This window comes from Ambystoma mexicanum, chromosome 11 (genome assembly GCF_040938575.1).
Source record: "Ambystoma mexicanum isolate Mex_15411 chromosome 11, UKY_AmexF1_1, whole genome shotgun sequence".
Lineage (NCBI taxonomy): Eukaryota > Metazoa > Chordata > Amphibia > Caudata > Ambystomatidae > Ambystoma > Ambystoma mexicanum.
In genome coordinates, this window is record NC_090934.1 from 730,025,703 (window position 1) to 730,051,811 (window position 26,109).

General features: G+C 46.1%; 1 protein-coding gene across 13 annotated transcripts in view; it reads right to left on the minus strand.

Annotated features, from left to right (window-relative positions):
- Nucleotides 1-26,109, minus strand: part of BMAL1 (basic helix-loop-helix ARNT like 1) — a 989,350-nt gene that overhangs the window by 233,470 nt on the left and 729,771 nt on the right. For all 13 annotated transcript variants that reach the window (XM_069623618.1, XM_069623617.1, XM_069623625.1 and 10 more), the window contains 2 exons: nucleotides 11,456-11,562; nucleotides 5,274-5,424 (listed from right to left, as the gene is read on the minus strand). In XM_069623618.1, the coding sequence (XP_069479719.1) occupies nucleotides 5,274-5,424; nucleotides 11,456-11,562 (258 nt within the window). The remainder of the gene's footprint in view (nucleotides 1-5,273; nucleotides 5,425-11,455; nucleotides 11,563-26,109) is intronic.

Consider the following 26,109-nt stretch of genomic DNA (forward strand, 5'->3'; position numbering starts at 1 on the left):
TTTGTACTTGGTCGATTGGAAGGGCTATGGTCCGGAGGACCGCACATGGGAACCGACTGAAAACATTCACGCCCCTGTCCTTATGGCCCGTTTTTGGTCCACTCGGGGGGTGAGGGCCCCTTTGCGGGAGGATACTGTTATGTATGGGCACTCGTTCCGTTCTAGACTACGGGCTCGTGTCCCTTTAAGAAACGCGAAACCTGGTGCCTGGAAATTGGCATGGCAACGCTGGCGTCCGCTCTACTCCTCCCAGGGATCACGCCGAGTAGCGCGCTGTGTTGTCAGGTGACTTGCCTCCTTATTAGCACCTCCTCCCTCTAGGTCGGTGCTTCTGATCGCCGATTAGTGGCGTTTAGAAATCTGTCTAAAGTTATCTTGTTCTCTCTGTTCCTGTCCTGGTTTCCCTGTTTTTTCCCACAGTTGATGATCACCTTGGTTCCTCGACGCGGATTGTTTATTGGATTGCCCTTCTTATCGCCTTGCCTCGAATTGCCTCGTCTGGTATCTTGATCACGGACCGCTACTGGACTTCTCTTGCCTGCTCCTTGGATGCCACGTTACTTCAGGCCAGACCTCGTCTGCATATGTTTTTTCCACCTTTGGATTGTTGTTCTTGGAACTTCTGGTTTTCTCCCGCTTACCTGGAACTTTGGAGTTTAGAATTAGTACACGGACTAGAGACTCCCTGGGTGTACTACCGTCCTCGTGCCGTCGGGTTAGGGTGTTATTAGGCGTCCTCGTGCCGTCGGGCTAGGTTGGACTGCTACATGTGGATTGCTTGGATCTTGCCTACGTGTGATTTTCCTCTCCTGGTACGAAACCACCGGTAAGCGGTTAACCTTTTCTGATAAGCCTGGGTGGAAGAAGGGGGGTGGTTTGTGTATCTTTCTCTTACTATTACTGGTGGGGTACATTTACTTAAACTCCCTTTTGCCTTGCATGGTAAACCTTTGGTATAAATCTTGCTGCTGTGGTGTGTTGTTATATCTCACCTTTTCAGGTCCGGCTTCGAATTCCTGTTGTATTATTCATCTCCAGTCCTCCTTTGGCATCCCGCGTCTCGACCTGAGTCGTTCCATCGATACTCCGGGACTTCCATCGGCATCCATTCTTTTCTCCAATAGATCGCTCTGGTTCTTTCTAAACCAAAACCAGAGGGGCACATTGGGAAGAAGAACTCATTGGCTACACTACGAGGGCAACTCTGGTATCTGACAATAATGATCTACGGCCACCGTGAAGGGGTGCGGGAGGAGGGGAAGGGACGAGGGGGCAGAGATGAAGGGGGCAGACATGAACTTGGGATCTGGCGGTAGCCGGCCTAATGTACAAAGGGATAATGGCTGAAGTAGGATTGCATTCAGTCATTGACCAACGGACTGAATGGATGCCGGATAGGCGATACTGGACATTGGAAGGTGGAGGGTAGAGGACGGGGGGGGATGGGGGTAGGAACTTGCTGTTACTGTTGGAAGCAAAGTGTTAAAAGAATGGGGGAACGGTGGGGGGATCTGGGGGTATGGAGGTGAGAGGAGGGAGTTGGAGGGAGGGGGGTTGTGTGTTGTTCTTTGGGGTTGTTATTATGAAAATGCTAATAGAGTGTTTAAAAAAAAGGTTGTACGTAGGTATCAACAAGAGGCTGCTTTTCACTCTTTGGTCCCAATTGAGAGCATTAGTTAACCAGAGCTTCGAACCTGTTGTGTATGTAATCACCAACAGATTGTGGAAATCGTATTTACGTTCCTATGCAACACTGAAGATCTCATGTTTCTTTGAGAACGTTGCTAGAAGAATCCTGGCGCTAAAGCATTTTACAAAGAAGCAATCACTAAGGCAACACTTTAAATGGGGTCCTCATTGCTGGATTCTGTGCCCCAAATTAAACCTAGTTTAATAAATGGTGATTGTGGCTGTATTCATCACCAGCCCCATGAAAGCAACAATATATCTCCCTGCGTTATGTCAAATATTTTGTCTATTTAAGAAACAATTGCACAAAAGTTGAGATTAGTCCCCCCACCAGTTAAAAAGATACCGCTCTGGGTTCCCATCCCACTGGGGTTTGTGTACCGCAGTGCGTCGCCCAACTATTCCTCTGTGTGCTCCCTAGTGTTTGACCCTTGCACGCCCCTTCGGCACATCCTGTGTTGTGCGTCTCGCCTTCTCTCTGCATCCCCTCCTATCCGTCTAGCACCCTATATGGTGCTCTCCATCTCTCCTATCTTGTCTAACTGCTACTCTATCTCCTAACCTATCCCTATCACTAAGTCTGGAAGGAAGAACTTCAAGAAGGACATCCTGGTCTCCAAACCAGGCCTCCATAATGTGGATACCTACAACAGTGCATCCTCCAGACAGACTCTTACCGACATCCTCTTTGTTGTTCCTTCTCTAGACCTATGGACCCCTCATATGGTCTCTGCTCTCTACTTTTTCCTCGTCTCCCATTAATGGTGGAACTAGGTGGGAGGTCCTCCTGGCCTCCTTCCACTCCTCCAAGACCATCATTAATGTCTATCTGAATGGCACAGTCTTGGTCCAGGGCCCTCAGACCAATCTCCTCCTTTTTGATAGATGCTTCCCATGTCTTATCAACTTCCTCCCTTCTCCTGCTACTCCTTCCACTACCTCTGTGGCACCCTCCTCTTCCTCCTCTGCCCACCCTCCTGCCCCTCTACCATCTTCACCGCGCATACCTCAAGCCTGTACCCCTACACAAAAGTCTTTCAAATGTGGCAACCTGCTCCACATCGCTACTCTCAACTCTCGTTCTGCTGTCACACTCCTCTGACATCTATCACCTCCTTGAAGAACTGAATGTCCTCGCTCTCACCGAGACATGGTTCACGGCCAGTTCATGTCACAAGTTTTGACACTTTCTTCCCGGAGGGCTACAAGATCCTCTCCAAACCCAGAACCAACTGTCCTGGAGGTGGAGTAGTCCTGGTTTTTCAAGAGTGGGCCCCTGCTTCTGGCAGCACTACACAGGCCTACTCCTCCTTTGAATGCCTGGTCTGCAGGCTCTCTATCTCTCCTGGCCTCTCTCTAACTGTGGCCACCATTTACAGGCCCTGCCTGGCCAGGACGCCCTCTACCATTCAAAATGGGCTGATCTCTCCTCTTCTCTCCTTGCCTCTACCTCTCAACTTCTCCTACTCAGAGACCTCAACATCCATCAGGATGCTTCCAATCCCTCCTCTGGGCTCTTAATTCCTGCAAAACACTCTCCCTTTCTATTCTACCCTCTCTGGCCCAGCACACTACGCCGGGCACACCTCGGATGTTCTCATCTCTTCTGACATTCCCCTCTCCAACCCTCTCACCACTCCTCTCTGTCCTCATCCGCCTTGATCTTTCTTCTGCTTTCGACACAGTGAGAACCTGGACATCAAGGATCAGGCCCTCACATGGTTGACCTCCTTCCTCTGGGATGGTCCCTCTCAGGTGCAACTGGGGTCCCCATGGCTCCAACCTCTCACCCTAGTTTTTCAACATCTAAGTGGCCCCTTTAGCCCACCTTATCTCTACCTTCTCCAACTTTCAGTGTTATGCGGATGACATTCCGCTCTCCTCTGCCTCATCTCCTCTTTCGCTCATTCCTGACTGTCTATCCGCGATTCAGGAATGGAGTGCCTCCAGCAATCACTGCCTCAATGCCAGCAAGACCGAGATCCTATTCAATGGGACCCCTTCTCTCTTGTTCCCTCTTTTACTCTGGCTGCCCTCCTTGGGCCCGCTCCCTGCGCGTTCCTGCGAGGCAAAAAATCTTGGGGTCATTTTCGACTCCACTCTCTCCTCCTCTCCTTACATCACAGACCTCTCGAAGAAGTCACACTACCAGCTGCACCTCCTCAGAGGTATTCCTCCTTTTCTCACTTTCCCCCAGAAGCTCAACATCTCCAGAGCCCTGGTTCTCTCTAGGCTGGACTATTGCAACAGCCTCTTCCTCAACCTGAATTCCTCTACTCTCCGCCTTCTGCAACTAATCCAGAGCAGAACTGCAAGACTTGTCCTTGGCCTCAAGCCCAGGCATTGTATCTCTCCAGCCCAAAAATCTCTCCCCTGGCTCTTGGTGGCTGCAAGGATCAAGTTCAAGATCCTTACATCCAACTCTCTCTTCCTAAACATTCTCCTTTTCGAGCCCTTCGCTCATCAACCTCTAACCCTCTGATGGTCAGACGCTTCTCTAGGCAGAGAGGGGGAGGTAGATCTGTCTCTTCTGCAGAGGCCTCTCTTCCCCTTTCAAACTTGAGCAGGACCACCTCGGGTTCCAGAAGCAGCTCAAGACCTTTTTGCTTCTGTTTTCTCTCTTTCTCTCCCTTGCTGACCCACATGTCTGCTGCACGACTGGTATTCTGGCTACCTTCAGAACTCAATGGGACCAGGCTCGACCTGCACTGCCTCCATGCACTTAGGGGTTGTATCTGTAACCCTACAGTCCCCTTCCTCCTTGCACTACCCTGTGCCCGCTCACCCGGCTGCACTTACTCAGAGCAATGCTACCCTGACCGCACTTCGCTGTCTTCCCTCCCCCTGGCGTATCTCTCTCTCGCTCTCCCTGGGGGGGGGGGGGCTGGGGTGTGTGTGTGTGTGTGTGTGTGTGTATATATATATATATATATATATATATATCCCTCTCCCCCTCCCTCCTGTCCCCCCACACCCCCTCTCTGTGCGCTATGAATGACACAAGGCCTAGTAAGATAGTAAGATGGTTTGTTTGTCCTCCCTAGGTCACCCTACCTGGTCTTGTGGCGCCTAGAAACACTTGTGTACAGGCGTGTTATAAATGACTCGTATCATAAAACAAGCATTCCAAGATACCAAAGCGTAAGCAAAACATATGTATAACATCAGCTGAACTCCTTTTATTTAACTTGGCAGGCATGCAACAGTTGTTTCCCTTAGTGAAAAAATTAACCCATTGATGAAAAACATCCTTGTTGTTGATACAGGACCGTCTACATTTCTATATATCGTTACTTACCAGAAGTGATGTCCTGCAGAGTAGCTTCAAACAAAAACAACTCTGCAAATAATTTTAACAACTAACGTCCTGCCCTTGAAAGCTTTGCCATACCAGTGGGCACAGCCCGGGAATTGGCAATGCTGTGTGGGAATAGGTGATATTAGCCGCGCAGAAATAGAACATATTTGCAGAACTGATGACGGAACGGGATTAGGGATTGGCTTTCTATTTCATGAAGTAGCACTAAAATCAACGTTTATGTATTTTAGTTGGTAGAAACATTCAACGTGAGGGACATACTTACGAAACAACAGTATTGGTGGAGACGATGTATTCTACTTCTTTGGTCCAAGGGTTCATGAAACTGAACCATCGACTTCTTAATGTAATAAAAGAACCATCTTTTATTTTGAATTTGTAGCAATTGCTGTTTATTTTTTCTCCAGTCTGTAAAACTAAACGCATACGGAATAAATGTTACACGCAGTAATCTTCTAAAAATACACATGTATGCAAATATGTAATAACAAAGATTGAACATATATATAGAACATTTCACTTTCACACATTACAGTGTAAATTCACTAAATATCAAGTTTTATATTAAAAATGTTAAATATTTGATTTGTATATTTTAAACTGAAGGTATGCCTTCAAACCCCTTTTTTATACTAGAACCCCATTAGGTGACAGAACATAAAATACACATGTGATCACGCTCATTTGGCTATATCTTGTGCACACACAGATCGCAGCAACCATCATTATGGCAGGATCAGTGCACATGCTAAAATTTGCCATGGTGACATTAAAACGTGGCAGAGCTGCAGGGCAATCTCTCTTACCTGCGTGTGTTACTTTGAAGGAGACTAGTGGTACCCTCTTTAAAAAAGTCTTTACTTTGAATGTTGCTGGTTGAGCTTCAATCAGGTTCTAGTTACTTTCTTTAAGACTGCAATGAGGAATAGCCTAATATGAGGCCTCCGGTAGTAAATGTGTGTGGATTCTATTGACAATTTGCAAATGCTTTCAGGTATTCATCTAAAGATTGTAAAAGTGTTCATACGCCATGAACAATACATATCTTAGAACCTAGTATTATATGCAATACACTTGAGATAACAATCTTCAAACTCCAGATTAAACCAACAATCTTTGCAAATTGCATTCAGACTCATAGAAGCTTTAGAGAGCGTTACCTATGCCCAGCATGATGTATGAGCTAAATGCTAACTCCGACATGTTTCGTTTTATTACTAAAGTATCTGCCAGGTGCTCTGCCACTGGCAGAAACAGCTGGTAACTGCTTAAGATTTGTTCTGTATAAGATAGGTTAACTGCTACAATGTTTGTACACTGTTGAACATTTACACTATCCACCCAGTTTTTACTGTAAGAGCCACATGAGATACCCTATTGATCCTTCATTAAGGGCACATTACCAGTGAATTCCGCCTACAACATGTACATGAAGTACAGCAAATTTCAAATTCACAATGTTCAATCAGCAGGCTGTACTTAATGGTGAATAGGGGTACTCAAACCTTACAAAATGTTCTGCGCGGGAGATGGAGTGTTTCCAGTTACGTTTGATCAGCCTTTGGCATTTCCTTTGGTTTTCAAACCCTGCCATAGGTCCTAAGGCGGGGTCTAAGACCCCGTCAACCACAAAGCCAGAGACACGAAAGGAGAGTTTGGCCAGCCAATCAAAAGCCCTGAGACGTTCTAAAACAGATTTGAGGGCCTTTAGGAGTCCCAGCTTGCCATTTGCTTACTTTGGGGGATTTGTTTGGAGCGTCAATTACGAGTGTATGGGAGAGACTCAGAAATTGGTGCCTGTAGAGAATTTGGACTGCTTTTGGGAAGTTTAGGAGAGTGTTAGAGGCGTGCGTTAGTTGGTTGTGGTTACTCAAGGCTTTTATGCCTTTCAATCACGTTACACCACTGACAAACATGAGCTCTTTTGTCTTTTAGTTGGACCATAAAAAGGTTACTCACAAATTCAAGGGAGCCTGGAAGTTTGAACTATCACTCCATTCTGCGCTAGATTCACATCCTTGTCCAAAAGGCGCTCTTCTACTTAAGAAAAACACAATTTCCCTGAGGCCTCCTCTTACACAGGGTTGGCAAAGAATTCTGAGTAAAACCCTCTGATAGTTTAACAAACCATGGTATCTCCTTATAGCTGTCCCGATTTACTGTAAAAAGGTTTGTGTGGCCCCCTACTCGAGGCGCTGCACATTCGATACCCAGTTGAAGCTTGAGACAGCTGTTTCGCTGATCTTCTCCAAGATCTGGCATGACCTTCTCTTGGAACGAAGGTATCATCAGTCTTTTGAGTCTGTCTGTTCTGAAAGTCGTCTCTCCCTGCCGGGGACCTCCTGTCCATTTGATGGCGACCAGAATAGTGCGCCCCTTCTCTGCTAGTTTTTGAAGAATACCTTTAATGAGAATACTCTCTTGACTGATGACCAAGCCTTTTCAAGGGCCCACAAACATTGCCAGTTCTTTAGTGAATAGCTCCCCAAACAGCAATCCTTGCGCCAAAGAGCCCACTTCAGAAGAGTCCAACTTCCTGAGTTTGGGGTCAATCCTGATCAGAATGCTGGTGTATCTCTCTACAGAAATCGCCCCATTTGCATTTCCTAGCAAGCAGAACTCCCTCTGAGCTCACCCAGCTAATACTTCCAGATATTTGCAACACATTGCCATGTTGGTGGTTCCCCCAAAAACGTAATGGGGATCTCAGCACTATATGTTAGCACTTGTCTGTGTGTTGCCTCTACCAAACGCAGATTATGCATTCTAACACAATATACCACCTGTGCCCCACTTATGCTGGCAGTGTCCGAATAAAATATACCAACATCTTCCTGAAAAACCTTTGTCTTTTGTTACCAAAGCCTCTCATGGTGGTATGAAGCAACAGGTGGCAGTAGTCAGCCGACTCTGACTTCCTTCACCCTGCCCTTTTGCTGCTTTTGAATCAGACACAGATGTTTATGTATGTTTATATCGCACCGGAAGCCCGCAGTCATCAGGGTGCGGAGAACTCAGAAGGTCAAAAACATCATAAAGCCAGACTAACAGTATTGGGGTGTAAACTAGCTGACTAGATTCGGATGGAGTAATTTAATGGAACATGTGAGTTTTCAGTAGTTTCCTAAAACTCTGATAATGTTCCTCTAACCTAAGAGTGGCGGGCAGCTTGTTCCAATGTTGTGCTGCCCTCGCTGGAAAAGATCTACCTAGGCCAGTGGTGCGATTTGCATGAGGTACATTAAGTAAGCCTAAATCGGCTGATCTTAAAATTCTCAGAGGAATATAGATTGAGAATTGTTTTTAAAGTAACAGCATTACCGAATAAGCACCTGTGGACTATTGTCATAGATGTATATATGACTGTCTTCGATTTTAAGCCAGTGCAGGGATTTTCTTCCTGTCGTTATGTGTTCTCTGTTTTGTATTCCTTTTACTATGCAAACTGCATCATTTTCCATTACTTGGCATCTCTCTATTTCTCTCTTGGTGGTGCCAAGCAACAGAGCATTGCCATAATCTAATCGTGACAGTATAATTGCTCTGGCAATGGTGGCGGTATTTTCCTCGTTGATGAATGGCCCGATGGCCCTCATTAGGCGTAGATGGTATGCATTATTTTTATGCACGTAGTTAACCCGAACCTCTGACTCAACAGAGGTTTCGACCATCATCCCAAGTGTTTTGACTTGAGTCATTACTGGGATAATTGCCTCTTTAATAATGAAAGCTTTATATTCTTCACCAAGTTTAGATCTGGCCTGTCGTGTTCTGAAAATCATAAGTATCGGTCTTGGTGTTGTTCAAATACATCCAGTGTTGTTGCATCCAGAGGTCTAGGATATTATAGACCTCAGTTATTTTTACACTGTCCATAGAGTGATCACCTTTTATTTCAAATACTAGTTGTGTATCATCGGCGTAATTTGTAAAGAATACGCCGATGTTTTCCAGTTAGTTGCAAAGACTTCTCATGTAGAGATTAAACAATAGAGGGGACAAGCTTGCTCTATGAGAAACTCCAAAAACAGTAGGGGCAGCCTCAGAGAATGTGTCCCCCCCCAAATGTACTCTGGCTTGCAGATCCTTCAAAAAGGAAGACAACCATGCCAGTGCCACTGGGGAGCAACCAGCTATTTTATCCAGTGCATGTTGTAATAGCTGGTGATCTACCAGTTCAAACGCTGCACTGAGATCAAGCAACATTAGCATCCCTGTTTTGCATTTATCTACCATTCCCAGCATATGATTCTGTAAATCTAGCATGGCAGTTTCGGTACTATGGGCCGCTTGAAATCCTGATTGCTGTTCGTGTAAAGTACCTAGGAATTCCACATTCTTTTGAAGTTGGTTGGTTGCTATTTTATCTAGAATCTTCAAAATAAAATTAGAATTTGTGATTGGTCTTTAGTTGTTAGGATCTTTTGGATCCAGGCCAGCTTTTTTTTTTTACCAATGGTGTTATTGTCACATCTTTAATCTCCCTTGGTACTGTGCCCTCACTGAACGATGCGTTAATTATCCTGGTGAGAACTGGAGAAAATAGTCATTTGTTATCTAAAATGATTTTCATTGGCAGGATGTTCTCTGCACACAATGTGGGTTTCATTTTAGCTAGTACTGAGCATAGTTCTTCCTCTGAATTAGGGGCAATGCTAAAGCTGTCCCTTTCTTCCAGTTTGGGAGTGTCTACAAAGTGTGCTGTCATGTCTGCAGTTTGTCTGGCTAAGATAATGTTGTTTCTAGCTTTCTGGATCTTGGCTGCAAATGCTTCTTGTACAACCTCACAATCTTCCTTGATGGGAATAATGGAGGTGTGTGCGTCTTAGGTTTTTCTATTCCCTTAAGTATCTCAAAATGTTGCTTGTGGCATTTGGGGCTACTGCTATTTCCTTGTTATAATAATTCTCCTTCACTTCTCAGACTCTTTTCCTATATATTTGATTTAGGCGTTTCCAATTGTCTTTATTCTCCAGGGTAGGATTTTGTCACCATATCCTTTTCTTGGCTCGTTTTTCACAATTTTAGTTTGTTAATGTCTTTATTATACCATTTTTTTATTGTTATTGTTTTTTCTCACTAGTTTCGTTTTCAGTGGGGCAATTTGTTCCACTAAATCCTGCATGTGTTGAGAGTATTTCTGTAGCATGTTCTTACAGCTATCTTTATCTTGAAATGACTCTAGGATCTTAGATAGGCATGGTTTCAGTTGCTCTGGACCAAAGTTCTTAACATTTCTACTTAGAGCCTGGATATGAGGGCTCTAGATTTGTTTGGTTGGGTTATTTAGCATTATCTCAAAAGTGACAAGAAAGTGGTCTGACCAGTTGCAAGGTTCAGTTGTTACCTTCTGGGTTTTCAAATTTTGGGTGAGGTACCAGTCTAGCTGGTTCCCCAGAGGGGTTCTGGGTTTGCCGTTAATAACCAAGAAGCCTACATTCTTCATTGTCTTTTCCAAAGATATTGCTTCCTTGTCAGCCGTGTTCCCTCTCCATCTATTTATATCTCCCACTAACAAGGTGGATGAATTGGAAGATTTGTGGTTGATTAGCTGAGAGCTAAGCTCATTATCAAACTCAGAGATTAAGGAGGGGAGCCTATAAATGACAATGATGTTAAGGCAGTCATTAGGTGTGTGGGTGAGTTTCAGATGTAAGGTCTCGCAGCCGCTACAGGCAAAATTAGCTTTAAATAGCTGTATGGTATCTTTAGCTATAACTGCTACACATCCACCAGCCCCAACCTCCCTATTTCTGTTGTACATAGTGTAACAGCATTTTCACAGACAGGACCAATGGGATCCTTTAGCCAGGTTTCTGTGATGCACATTAGGTCTAAATTTCTCTCTAAAATTGGATCATAGATACTGTGTGCATGTTTATTCAAGGATCACGTGTTCAACAGGCCCACCTTCAACGTATCTGTCTCTGTAGCACAGTTGATGTCCACATCTCTCACTTGTTTGGCTGTCGGTGTCAATCTAGGGCTTTCCTGTTTTGCTTGTGATAGGCAGGAAGATGGGTGGTTGAAAGCCGATGGGCTCTATTCTTAAGCATCCATCATACACAATGAAGGCTGTGCCATCTCCATCACTGACGCTCTGATTGCCAGGACACCATCCATAGTGCTGATCATGCATCAGAGGGTAGTTATTTAAAGATCCTGGTCCTGACAGGAAGTACTATTTATTGTTTTTGAAAAGAATCTAAACCCCTACATTCTTTACAAATGCATGGACTATTAACTACGATTTCTGTTTCATTAGTAAATGGAGAAAAGAGTTTCATGGGACTATCGGCATCTCAAATGGGTGGGAGGCAACATCTAGACACCTATGATGACCAGCTGCCACTGAACGTTGATAAACTAAACAATCGAAACATAAAAATATAACTGCAATATATATTATTAGGATTAAAATGTATTTCATTACATTAACAGTTTTACCTTGCCTGTGACATTCCGCAAGATGTCCTATATCATCCTGGTGAAAATACTCATAGCATGACGTTCCTAAAAGTTCTTGCGGTAAATAGCCCAATATAGCTGTTGCTCTGAAAAGAGAACATGACAGTTTTTGTGGGAAAAAGTTAACAAAGTTATAGTTTGCATACTGTTAATCTATTGATGCTATCTACACCACACCTCTGCCCCAGTGGCTAGGTTTGAGCTCCATACATACTGAGAATGGAAGAATAACTCTTATAAGTAAGGTAGTCTTGCAGTTGTGGAAATTGGTCCGAATCATTTTCAGTAGCACATGATAAATTAAGGGCTACATGATAAGAGCGTTGAATGTAGGCACATGTTCATTTAACCCCTAAAACACAGGAACACATGAAGACCACCTCAAAATAGCAATGATGAAAAGCTTCAGTTTCATGGCAGCTGTGAGTTGGATGACTCCGTAAGTTCCAAGCCATGCCAAGGGAAGAGTTCCCAGGCCACACAAGCTGGTTAAAACTGCTGATTTTTTCTTTTCAGGTACATTTTTATTAACATTTGCAAAATACAGAACTATTCCCCCGCCCCACATGCCCCTCCGGAATTCAATGCAGCCTTTCCTTTCCTCTTGTTGGAATATAGTCAGGATACTCGTCACTTCATAAGACCAATGGAGGAAAGGCAAACCGGAGGCGGAAGCCGTCCCACCTCGTCCAAGGCCCACAGAAGCTAAGGCCCCTTCCTGTCTGCCCCTGTCCGCACCGGTCCGTTACGGCGCTGGACACTGCTCCGCAGCACTTCCTCATTACACACTTTCCCGGCTGCTGCTGCACTTCTGTCCATAGAACACGTATGGAACTTGCTTGCTTATAAAGAAACACGGTAAGACTCTTTGTTGCACTAACCTAGCAGTACCTAATATGGTTGAAGTCACCTTGCCTGACGCCCTTGTCGCCCAGACCGGATATTAGGACACTCACCTCTTTGCGCTTGGGAGCGCACTCACCAATTGAGTATCACCTTTTTTATTATCATTACGAACCACCGCCTCCTCTAAATGCTCACATGTACGCACACCATCCTCCTTTCTCAGTATTCGCATAGTGCTTGTTGTTAATCCAACTGCTTGCTACTTGCTGCATTCACCTAGTCAGACTTCCTGAACCACTGCCCGAGTCATTGATTGCATTCTTGCACATGTACTTACCTTGCCAGACTAGCAGAACCTTTGCCTTTGAGTCATTGATCGCATTTTGCACATGTACCTACCTAGTCAGATTAGCTCAATCTCTGCCTTTGAGTAACTGATTGCATTTTTCACATGTACCTACCTTGCCAGACTAGCTGAACCACTGCTTCCTGAGTCATCGACTGCATTCTTGCACATGTACTTACCCAGCAAACTGTACCTGGACTGCCATCTCCCGGCTGATCCCACCTCTGCCCAGCGCAGAACCCCTCTACGTACCTTCCAGTGCACTCCCACCCCATCACACAGACGGTTAGGACACCTGGATCATGATATGCGGCCACTGCCTTCTGCTAGCCACCCTATTCTTGCTACCATCGTAGGGTTCATCATTGCCACATTGCTTTGTACCCCCACTCCTAGCACCGCTAAGACCGACCCTCGTCACTCCACCCCACACTCTCCCACAATACCCCTTAGTAACCCATACCTCAATGACCCTTCCTTACGCCACCAAACCTACATCCAATCAACCGTGCACGCTCCAAGCCAGGAATCTTAGACTTTGATCCAGATTGCCTCGTGCCCCTGGCACTCAGCACACACATAATACCTCTACTACACTGAAGTTACCACCATCCCTCAGCACCATTTCTGCCAAAGAACTCAAGGGTGCCCTCATCAACGCTAGATCTATTATGGCCCACGCATTGGACATCTCCGACCTCATCACCACTCAAAACCTCGATTTTATAGCCATTACTGAAACTTGGTTACACGCAGCTTCTGGCCCACTCCTTGCCCTCGCCATCCCCAACGGTTACTCTATCATTAGGGTCGATCGTCAATCAACATCCAAAGGAGGTGGAGTCGCTTTCATACAAAGAAATAACATTACACTTAGAATCATCCCCAACACTGAGCTCAGTTCTGCAGAATCCCTCTCCGTGAAACTCACCCTATCTCCAACTAACACTGCTACTCTTCACTTTATCTATAGACCTCCAGGACCACTTGGCTCATTCATATATGAGATCATGGCCATTCTGACCGTCAATACCAAACCCAACTCTCAGGTATTGCTTCTAGGTGACCTTAACCTGGGCCTTCTCGACACCAAGGATCACTTGGCCTCTGAGGTTGCTACCACATTAGTTAATTTAGGCTTCCAACAACGCATTGACGAACCTACCCATATTAAGGGCAGGACGCTCGATTGGATTATTGACCTTAATTGCAACACATCCATAAGTTCCAATCACGCCTGTGCCTGGTCTGACCACCACATCATCATCTTCCACTTATCAGCAATTAACCCTCACACTACTCCCACGATAGCTCCAGCCATTCCCACAAGGAATAAAAAAGACATCACCAAGGATAAACTCCTCCCTCTCATCCTTCCCATCCTGGATAAATGCGTGTCCCTACATAATGACCCCACAGTCTTAGTAGATATCTTCAATCAAACACTGCTTAAAGCCATTGACAATATAGCACCGCTCAAATTACGGAAAGCCAAACAAGCCCATTTGAACTCCTGGTTCACCCCGCAGTTAAGAACTTTACGCAAAGAAAAACGTAAGGCTGAATCACTCTGGAAGAGCCACCCATGTGACTAACAAAGATCGCCTTGTCATCACCACCCACAATTACAAGGAAGCGATTCTACAAGCCAAAAAGGAGACCTACAACCAACGCATCTTACAAGCAGAATCTAACACTAAGGAGTTATTTAAAATCCTTAAAGAATTGGAATCCCCATCCCCTGCGCCTGGTCAATCACCAAATACTATGTCGGCACTTGAAGTCAGCGGCCCACTTCTCTGACAATGCTTCCAACTGGATTAGGTTATTCCTTGACAACAGGCACATGAGTTTTCTCCCCTACTGCATCGGCCGATCCCACACCAGTCCCCTGTGGAGTCCCGCAAGGGTCCTGTGTTTCCCCAACTCTCTACAATGTCTTCACCAAACCTCTATTTGATGCGCTTGACTATCTGGGTGTCACCTTCACGAATTACGCTGACGACACCCAGATACTCATACCTATCACTGGTGACTACATTGCTGACTCTAAAGCCCTTAATGACATTTACCTTGTCATACAAGTCTGGATGGCCCAGCACGAACTGTGCCTCAACGATGACAAGACTGAGCTTCTCATCTTAGGCACGCTACAGATACTTAAACTGAGTCCCCTGTTCGGCTCCTTTAACATTGACGTTAATTTGATTAAAGTATCTAAAGACACCAAAACTCTGGGTATATACCTGGACGCCTCTTTGACACTCACCAGACAAACCAATGCAGTTGCCGCTGCGTCTGCACACACTTGCAAATTGATCTCGGCCTGTCGGCCATTCCTTACTGCCCAGAATTGCATTACCCTGGCCAGGACCTTGGTTATGTCCAAACTGGACTACTGCAATGCACTGTACCAAGGCACTAACCAGGGCAATCTTAAACTTCAGACGACCCAAAACAATGCCATCAGAGCAGCCCTCACATCCCCCGATCTGCCCACATCTCAGAAACCAGAAGAACCTCAACTAGCTCTCAGTTGCCCAAAGGATCTCCCTGAAAGCACTGGCCCTCACATACAAATGTGTTAACCACCAGGCCTCTTCATACTTAGCCTCGCGATTCACTCAATATATACCAGCACGAGCACTCAGATCTGCACAAACCCAAGGTCTAGCGATTCCTAGAAGCAAGCTTCATACTGCTGGGGGCGCTAGCTTCCCTGTCCTGGCAGCCAAGCTTTGGAACACTGTACCACTCATGATCAGAACGCTACCTTCATTTAACCAATTCAAACACAAAGCCAAGCTTTGGTTAGCAACATCCCACTAACAACCGCTCTTCTGTTTTTGGACGGGCTATCTGGGACCTAGCTCTGTTCTGCTCCGTTCTGATTGTTGCCTTGATTTGTAACGTCAATTGTATACTTTGTTTACAATCTGTTGGGACTTTTGTGATGATATGTCCTACCCGTAATGTAATGTTCCACTACCTGTAATGTAATGTTCTACTAAGATATGCGCCCGGTTGCCCTTGGGCCTGGTCTGCGCTATACAAATAAAACAAATATATTTACAATGCCCCCTCAGGATCTTCATCGGCAATCTTCCCACTTTTGTCCTGCCGCCTTCCCTTTGTACGTTCCCCTCTTACACCAGGCCCAACAGTTCCCTTTTTCTCTGGCACCATGCTCCTCTCAAGTCTTTTTGTAGGAACTTCATTATCATTTCCCAATTTGCCCCAAATCCCTGATGGTTCCCCTGTATGAAGTATGATACCAATTCCATAGATGCAAACCGCCAAACTTTGCTCACCCATTCATGTTCCAGGGGTGGTTCCTCCGCTTTGCATTTCTGAGCAGTCACTAGGGCCCCTGATAACATCAGTATCACATACAAATTATTTTGCACTTTAGAGGGGAGCTCCTCAATTAATCCTCCAAGGCCCAACATAGTTCCGCCTAGGTTACATTTGATCCCTACCATTTCCTCTATCGCCTCTGATATGTCCCAATACTCCTGAATTTGGGGGCAGCCCCACCACACATGGCTCCAAGTCCCTTCTTCCCCGCATTCCCTCCAGCAGTCCTCATTCACGTGCGGGAATATTTTGTTCAGTGTCCTCGGAATGAGGTGCCATTGGCACATCAGGTTTGTCCAAAACTCTTGTAGTTCGATGCCTCCCATAACTTCTTATATCGAATGTTCCCGGATTCCTCATTTTGTTTGATACATTTATAAAATGTGCTCACTATATTTCCATTTCCCTCCTTTTCTGTTAGTAGTTTTTCAAAAGGCGTTGGGGACCTCAATGCTGCCTTCTTGACCTCCGGTTGGAGCAGCCAATGTCTCAGTTGCGCGTATCTAAATCTTTCCCCCTCTTCCAGGGAGAAATCCACTTTACATTGGATGATGGGTTTAATCCCCCCTCCCTCAAACATGTCCCTTATCTTTAGGCATCCTCCCTTTTCCCATCTGCCAAACCCCTTCCCTCCCTCCGCCGGGAAAAATTCTGGGTTGTGAAATATCGGGGTGAATGGTGATTGATAGGTCGTTAGGCCTACCCTGGTTACTAGCTCATCCCATGTGTTGCCCACTAAAGCCCCTATCGAGCTAGTATATAGATTCTGAGTCCTGTCCCCCTTGTGTTTCCACAGTACTGTTTCTAAGTGTCCGCCCGCTACTCCCTCTTCCATTTGTCTCCACACCTTATTCCTGCCATCTTTCATCCAATCTCCAATTACCCTTATTTGGGCAGCTAGGTAGTATGCCCTCATATCCGGTTACCCCAACCCTTCCCTATTTCTTGGTGTTTGAATTAATCTTCTTGACACTTTGGGTTTTTATTATTCCAAATAAATTTCCAGATAAACTTTTGGACTACTCTAAAAAATGATTTGGGAACTTCTGTCGGTATTGTCATGTGTGTCATTGTGAATATGTCAAATTTAAAGATATCGGAAAAAATTATCTCGAAAAAAAACATTCAAATGTTTTTTTTCATTTTTGTTTTATGGGGGGGTTCCAGCCCCACGTTTGTTTTTACTAGCTAAACCCAAAAATAACATACAAATAAAAAAAAACATGCTAATTTTTTCTGCATTTTTTTTCAAGATTATTTTTTTCAACATTGTATTTTCGACATTATAACTGGCTACCATTGTCATGTAGTAAGTAGTATAGGATTTTAGGGAGAATAACCATTTTAATTACATTAACCCTACCCATCCATGAAATCCTGAGTGGGACCCAATCCTGTAGTAATCCAGTGTCAGCTAATAGGGAAGGATAGCTTTTTGCATATAATGACTCATCTTTGGTGATGTTGATCCCTAGGTATTTTATCCCCATTTTTGCCCAGCTGTATTGGAACATAACTTTAAGCTCCCGTTCCTCTTCCTTTGGTATTGTTAGGTTCAGGGCTTGCGACTTGTGGCTATTGATTTTTAACCCTGCTACTTCTCTAAACTTACCCAGTTCTCTTTCCAGGGCCCTAATGGACTTTTATGGGTCTGTAATGGTTAACAACATGTCGTATGCGAAGGCGGTTACTTTATGGGGGTGCCCTCCAAAAGGAATGCCTGCAATGTCCGCAGTGGCTCAGATTGTAGGTAGCAGTGGCTCTAGGTGTATCGCGAACAGCAGAGGGGAAAGGGGGCAGCCTTGTTTCATTCCTCTTGTTACTTTGATCGGATCTGATAGCTGCCCGTTTATCAACAGCCTGAGGCTTTAATTGGAGACATTAGCCTTTATCATTGCCATTATTTTGTCCCCAACCCCCATTTTCCTCATGGTAGCAAACGAACTGCCATTCCATCCTATCAAATGCTTTCTCCGCGCCTAGGGCAAGGAAAAGTGCCGGGACCTTTTTTAATTTCACCTTTTCTACTAGGTGTGCCACTCTTCTAGTATTGTCCCCAGTCTGTCTGCTGCATATAAATCCCGATTGGTCTTTGCCGTTGAGTTTCAGAAGATGGACTTCTATGCTCTTTGCCAGAATTAGTGTGTACATTTTCGCCTCTATATTTATTAGTGTTATCGGCCTATAGGATTTACAGCATGCTGGATCTTTGTCTGATTTCGGAAGGACTACCTTGGCTTCTTCCATTGATGGAGTAATTTTCCCTCCTTTCCCAAATTCATTAAATAGTTGGACTAGGTGGGGCGTTAATTCTTCCCTGAAAGTTTTGTAGAAGTCGGCCATGTATCCGTCGGGCCCTGGTGCTTTATTATTGGGCAGAGCGTTCATTGCCTTGCAGACCTCACCGACCGTAATATCCTGTTCTAGGTCCAACCTTTCCTGGCTTGATAAAGTTGGGAGATGTAGTTTCTCAAGGTAGTCTAATTGTACCTGTTCTAAGGGGTCATCCGATCTGTACAGTTCTGAATAAAACTCTGTACATTCTCGTATTATTCCTGCCTGCTCAGTACTCTCCCTTTCCCCCTTCCCCCACCATCCTTTACCTAGGTTAATTTTTATTATAGTCCTGTCTTTTTCTTCCTTCCTTAGCAGCCTGGCTAGTAATCTATCAGCCTTGTTGGCTTTTACATAGTATTTTTGTCTAAGGTGTAGCAAAGCCCATTCTGCTTCCCTTGTTTGCAGCACCTCCAGTCCCCTTATGGCCCTATATGCTCTTCGAGTTTCCCCACTGGCCCCGATCCCCATTTTAGACATCACTTGTTTGTTTGCTTTCTAGCTCCCTTTCCAACTACCTCCGTTCCGTGTCCCTCCTGGTTTTAACTGCGATGATCTTTTTCTCTGATTGTAGCCTTGAATGCGTCCCACCTCTAGTTTTGGCTTGTGTCTCTAAGCTTGTTAATTAGAACAAATTCTTCAATGGTCTTTCTTATAGCTTACCCGAGCAGGCCCTCTGAATATATATCATGGGAATTTCCACTTCCACAGCCCCTGTGAGTTGGTCCTTCTCTTTACTGTGATTGTGATGGGCACGTGGTCTGATAGAGCTATTGCCCCTACCTCTAGTTCTGCTACCATGCCTAGTAAACCTCTAGAGATCCACATGTAGTCAATCTTTGAAAAGGACCTGTGGACGTGGGAGAAGACTGCATCCCTTCCCATTCTCCTTTTCCCTCCAAGCATCCACCAGCGCCAGTCTGTCAATTTTTCCTTTTAGTTCTTTCAAGGGTCTGCCCTGGGTGCCTCCTCTACCTGTGCTCCTATCTGCTCCTGGCTCCCAGGTCACATTGATATCCCTGGTTATGATAACCTGCCCTTTGGCGAAACCTTCCAGCTTATCTAGTGTCTGTTGAACACATTTGTCTTGCCCCTTGTTGGGTGCGTAAATGGTGGCTATAGTGTACCGCTCTACACTTGCTTGTATTCTTACTCCCAGATTTCTGCCACCGGTTCCTTCTCCCATTCTGTTGCCATGAGACTGAGGGAGGCGCTTATGGGCAGCAGTACCCCACCTTTCCTCTTACCCTCGTTTGATTGATATATTTTGTTATATCCCTGGAGTATAATCTTGTGTGCGTCCTTCGCTTGCATGTGTGTTTCCTGTAGTGTCAGGAGGTCCGGCTTCTCCCTCTGCAGGAACCTCTCCAGTTTGTTCCTTTTCAAAGGAGAGTTAAGCCCCCTGACATTCAACATGGTGGTCATATTGCTAACCTTTGCTATCACCATTATCGCTCTTGGAAGTGCTTATATTGACATATCACTCAGATGGGTCCCCTCCCCCCTTCCTTCCCCATTTCTCCCCCCTCCCCCTTACACCTCCCCCGTGTCCCCTTCCCCCCTCCCCTATTCCCCCACTAGGTGAGCTCAATCGGCCTCTATCCCCTCCCGGTGTGCTGTCTCAGGTCTTGAGCCCTTTCCTTACCCCAGCCTTAAGAACTGCGGGCTCTCCCAAGCCCAGATCTAGATCCCAATACCCACCTTCCCTTTCCCCCAAACATTTTTCATTCTGTGGTGTTTGCCCTCCCCAGGCTATTTTATCCAGTTAGATTCTGGAGCCCTCATGGTCTTCTTATGTTGATGCCGGGCACTTTGGGCCCCTCTAAATGCTTTTGCTTTTCATCTTTGTCCATTCCCACGTTTTCTTTGTACCCGGACCCCTCGCTCCTAATTCGCTGCGTCCTGCTTCTTCCTCCTCTATTCCTAGAATGCCAACTCCTTCGTTGCAGGTTGTGATGCAGTGTTTGCCTTCCCACTCGAACACCAGGCTGAAAGGAAAGGTCCAGCGATACCTAATGTATATTTCGCTGAGGAATCTCACTACGGGCCCATTTTCCTCAATTTTGAGTAGTGCTACGTGGGATAGGTCTTGAAAAAGCTGGATTTCTGATCTGTTATATTTTAATTGTTTCGTTCTCCTTGCTGCTCAGAGAATCTCCTCCTTCTGTTCGTCTTCGTGGACGGCGCCAGGGTATCCCTGGGCCTCGCTCTCGGTTCTTTCCTCAGCATACTCACCTTGTGAGCCCCGTCCAGTTTTAATTCGGTGTCCCCTTCCAACTCTATTAGGGCTGCAAATATTTGCCAGACCGCCGCCTTGAGGTCTTTTATCTTGAACATCATCGGACAGGCCTTTTATTCGCACATTTGACCTTCTGTTTTCCAGGTCCTCAGTCTGCAGCTCCTAGTTGTAGGTGGCTTTGGCCAGCTTTTCTATGTGATCCTCTGTTTTTCTTGCGTCGTCAGCCAGGTCCTGCAGCGCAGTCTCATTCGCGTCCGCCCTTTCTTCCAGTTTATGGATATCTCGTTTTATCTCGTGGAACGACCATGTCCAGTCCTCCTTATCCAGCTGAGTCTCCACCGTTCCTGCAATGTTATCCCCAAAGGCCTGGAAGTATATTCTAAGGATTTCTTGCGTTATTGCCTGGTCAGGTACTTCCTCTCCTTGTGTGACCCTGCTTTCCTGGCTTTCCATGCTTATTTCTGCTTCGGGCTGGGATTCAATGTCCTTTCTCCACATTTTTTGGATGGGGCCCTCCTGCGTTTTTTTTGTTCTTTTTAAAGCTGCTTGCAGATCTTTTCCTTTGCTTTTTGACATCGTCCTCTGTGGTTTTTTCCTTTTCCTTTATTGCAGTGCTGGGACCATCGGGGCATTTTCCTTTCTCTTTAGTGTCCGTGGGGTCATACTTGTGTCTGCTATACCCCTGTACCCTAGAGATCTTAAGGACCTTTGTGAACTCCATTTCCCCCCACCCCCTGGCTCCTTAGTGTTCCTTTCCTACTGAGGGGTCTTCCAGTACTAGATGGGAGGGATGTCTTCCCTTGCCTTGCTCTCCGCCTTGTGCCCTCTTGGCACTGTTCTAGAGTGCGGTTGTTCCTTCCCCTGGGCCCCCCTATCTCCTTGCTTGTGGCCACTTGTCCCATGGGCTGCGGGCCCGCAGTTTTACTCAGCCCCCTCGCGGGAGTTGTGGGGGATAGGTCTGTGTCCGGGTGTTGGCGGGCACACACCGCAGAGTACTCCGCACTGGGCCCTTGGTTGTGTTCCATGGGTTTCCCCATGTGTGCTCTGGGGGGCTGCTCATCTCGGTGTTGGAGTCCAGCCTCCTCCTCCCAACTCCGACTCTGCTGGTTGTCCTGGCCCTACTCTGCTTCCGTCTCCCGGTGCTCCTCTTCCCTCTCCGGCTTAGCTGGGCTTCTCGATCTGCTCCGCTCCCCCGTTCGCTGGTTTCTCTCTCCTCAATGAGGGCCTCGCCTCCAGTGTGTCACGTCTTTCCCACGTCTCCTTGGCCAGATGCCTTACGGACCCTCTGCAGGGAGACCAGGTCGGGGACGAGCGGATGAGTTCAGACGGCCTCTGACGGGGGATCCCTTCCATGCCCATGTTACAGGGCTTCAGATTTTTCTCCTCCTAGGGCTCTGGGCTGGTGCTGCTTCGTCTCCATTCTATGACAAGACCGGAGACGAGCATTATGCTTCAACTTCTTTAATTACTGCTAACCACAGCTTTTTAGATCTTTATATATATATATATATATATATATATATATATATATATATATATATTTTTTTTTTTAATAAACTTGTAAAAATCACAGAAAAAAGAAAAACATCATAGCCTTAACTTGGCTAAATTACTTCCCCCATGAGGCTCTGTTGCATGGTAGTCCAATAGCCTCTCTTTCACTGTCCAATCAGGCAACCCCCTCTCCTATAAGTCACTGTCTCCCTGGGTCCCTTCCTCTTCTTTTTTGCTGCATCACAGATAAGTGCCATCCATTACTACCAGTGTTTAACTATACTGTATTTTACTCGTGAGAATGTCATGATGTTGTATCAATATATTATATTTAAGTGCAGCGCATACATAATTATACAGTCTTAACGTTCTTTGTCAAAGAATCTATGTAATTTTCGCCGAAGTATGAGCGCATTAGAAGCAAGTTTACACTATCTTGAGCGGCTGACACCCGAGCCCACGAGTGATCTCACTCGCATTAGGGCTCGGCCAGTCAGTCGCAAGCCGCGTATCCCTAGAGAAGGGTAAAAAGTGGAGTCCGGACGACGCTTAATATGCGGTAAGCCCCACTCCCCTTAGAAACAAGGGAGAGCGCGCGCACACGCATTACAATATTCCTCTCATGAAAGTAGCGTTGGTACAGAGAAGTTAACGGTCAATGCTATACTCCCGAACACGCGAACCAAGCTAATTTCTTAGCGGTTCGTTCCACGGATCAGAGGCAGTTCCACAAGAACAATATCATTAAAAAAAAAAAAATAATAATAATAATAATTTGGAAATCAGTTTAAGCATAAGAGGAGCTACAGTATACAAGCTGATAGAAGACCCTCTGTGAGGCAAACGCCTACAATATATAGCCATGGCATATAGCATGGATCTCTCTAGAGTTTCAAAAAAGTGCTAGGTGACTCATTGGTAAAAGCCATAGCACTAGAAGTTAAGCCTCTGCAAGACAGGCTATTAGTCCTGGAGGAAATACTGGGCAAAAAAGCTGGCATGCTCGACGACCCCCGCGAGGGAACCTCCACACAAGAGCCTCTGACACAAGGTGAAAAGAGGAGAAAAGCAGCCCGGAAGAGGAAACACTCTTCTACTCCCCCGGGCACAGATACGGGGGAAGACAAAGTAGCCCCTGGAGACGGCTGACGCTTTCAATAGGCTTAAAAGTGCCTTTCTAACAAAAGCATGCCCAGCCTCATACCCCCTACCCCAGGGGCGAAAAATATAGGGGATGCCACATCATCCACAGAACAATCGGACCAGGAGCAAGAACATGAGGCGGATGATCAGAGCATAAGCAAAGAGCGTAATCTCACAAAAGAAGATTACATGCAAGCCCAAAGCCAGCAGTGTGGAGACCCCTCGAGATGAAGAAGACATGTCAGACATGTTCGAACCGGACACCATTAGACACCCCAGATCTACGGACTGGACCCCCTCTCCCAGGGTAGCTCTGTACATGTCTTAGAAAATGAGAAAGCCCATGGAAAAAGATACTAGATTTAGACTCAGAGCAGAATGTTTCTGAGACCGAAGCTAACGGGGAAAGTAGCAGATACACCCGAGCTCGACGCAAAAATGCTAACTTTCATAACAAAGGCAGGTAAAGATGCCAGGAGAGGCATGGAAGACATGCCAAGGCAAACTGTTCGACCTGGCTGGCCCCATAGTGAAAATAATGGATTTAGCCGATAGAGCTAAAGACACCGAAGAACCGGTGTTCCCAGTCATACTAGCAGGATGGGCACAAAGAGCAGTGTGCATGCTAGGCAACGCAAACTGCGCAATATCTTCAGAGCGACGCAGATCTATGTTGCTGAAGATTGATAACAAGCTAGGAGACCGGGCGTCTTACGAGGCCGGGGAGAGCGCCCAAGGACTCCTGTTCGGAGACACATTTGTTAAAGAAACGAACAGATTTGTCGGGACATACACTGCGCTGGAAAAAGCGCAGGCCTCCATTAGGAAAGTATTCCCAGGGAGAGTTTTTGCAGGGGCCGGTCGAATTAGAGGTAGCTCGACCGGCCACTACAATCGCAGAAGATCTTAAGGCCCCAGAGCCCAGTATTGAGAGACCCGTCAGCAAGACGCCTTTTTCCCCAAAAGATGATGAAGTTCTCGGGGATGAGGATATTATCGACACCAAAACAGTAACACAGGTGAGAAAACACGCAGCAACCTATCCTCCAGTAGGGGGCAGAACGATGCATTATTGGCACAACTGGCGCGATCTATCATCAGACGCAAAGTTTGTCCAGTAATCAATCTGAAAGAGCTCAACAGCTGGTTAGTATACAAGCATTTCAAGATGGAAGGAATCCATCTGCTAGGAGACTTGCTCAGAAAGGGAGATTGGCTCGCACGCCTAGATCTGAAAGATGCAGATCTCACAGTACCGATAGCACCCCAATGCCGTCCCTTCTTAAGGTTCATTTGGAGAGACAAACTATGGCAGTTCAGAAGCCTACCGTTCGGTCTAGTGTCAGCACTATGGCATTCACCAAGCTCATGAGGCCGGTAGCGACAGCACTCCGAGAGCAAGAGTTTCGGATGAGTGTCTACTTAGACGATATCCTATTTATGGCCGAAGACAGAGACCGTTTACAGAAGCAAGTTCAATGGGCAATAGAACCAATATCCAGTCTGGGTTTTCTAGTGAACAGAGACAAATCAGAGCTCACGGCAACCAAGCGACTAGAGTTCTTGGGTTTCACTATAGATACGAAGAAAGCTACCTTAGAATTGCCAGTCCCAAAGATGAGATCGATCAAGAAAGATCTGAGAGCAGCACTCAGGAAACCGCTGATCTCTTCAGTATCTAGCCAGGATAGTAGGTCTTTTGGCAGAGTCCATTCAAGCGATATTTTCCGGCCCATTAAATCATCATGCTATTCAGAGACTGAAGATCAAATACCTAAGAAAAGGCTGGAGGTATCAATCGACTAGTTCCCCTAGACGAGGAAAGCAGATCAGAGTTAACTTGGTGGCTCCACAATATGAAAGCCTGGAACGGCCGTGCCATTTTCGGAGATGTTCCAGAATTAGTTACAGAGGCAGATGCCAGCAGGTCAGGATGTGGGGCTCGATGCGGAGAGACAGAAACAGGGGGAAGTGGTCGCAAGAAGAATTAGAGCTACTTATCAATTGCCTAGAGCTTCTAGCAGGGTCATTCGCAGTAAAGGTGTTACCAAAGACAAGGCACGCTGCAGCATTCTCCTAAGGATGGACAATATATCTGCAGTAAGGTATATAAACAAGTTAGGAGGCACCAGATCCAAGATGTTAGTGGAATTAGCAAAGGATTTCTGGCACGACTGCCTACAGAGGAGAATAACAGTCAAAGAAGAGTTTCTTCCAGGGGCCCTGAACTCAGTGGCGGACTGGAACTCCCGACATCTAGTACATTACAGCAGCTGGAAGCTAGACAGGACGATCTTCGAGAAACTAGAGAGGAAATGGGGCTCCTTACACATAGGGCCTCATTACGAGGTTGGAGGTAGCCATGGCGCTATTAGCGCCATGGCTGCCTCCAAAATCCTTCCGACTCCGGCCTGGTGAATGGAGCAATTTCCAGTCCATTCCGCGGTCGGAGGGACCGGTAATTCCCCATCCACCAGGGCCATTCCCCATTCCCATTTGAGCCCCTATAGGGCTCAATGGGAAGGGGGGAAGGCGGCAATAACGGTACCGCAAATTGTGGTACCATTATTGACCCCGGTATCCCTTTGCGGGTCCCGTCCTTAACGCCTGCAAAAACCAGGCGTTAAGGAAGGACCCGCAAAGGGAACTCGTAGTAGAGCGGTAAGGGATTACCGGTGCCGGTAATCCCTTACCGCCCACCTCCTAATGAGGCCCATAGACCTGTTCGCCTTGAGGTTGAACACGCAGCTGACGAATTACTTAAGCTGGAAACTGGACCAGAGGCCCAGGGAACAGATGCATTCCTGCATCATTGGGGGTTGCAGAGGCATTATGCTTCCCCCCACCCCCATTGCGATGCTGGCGAGGGTACTA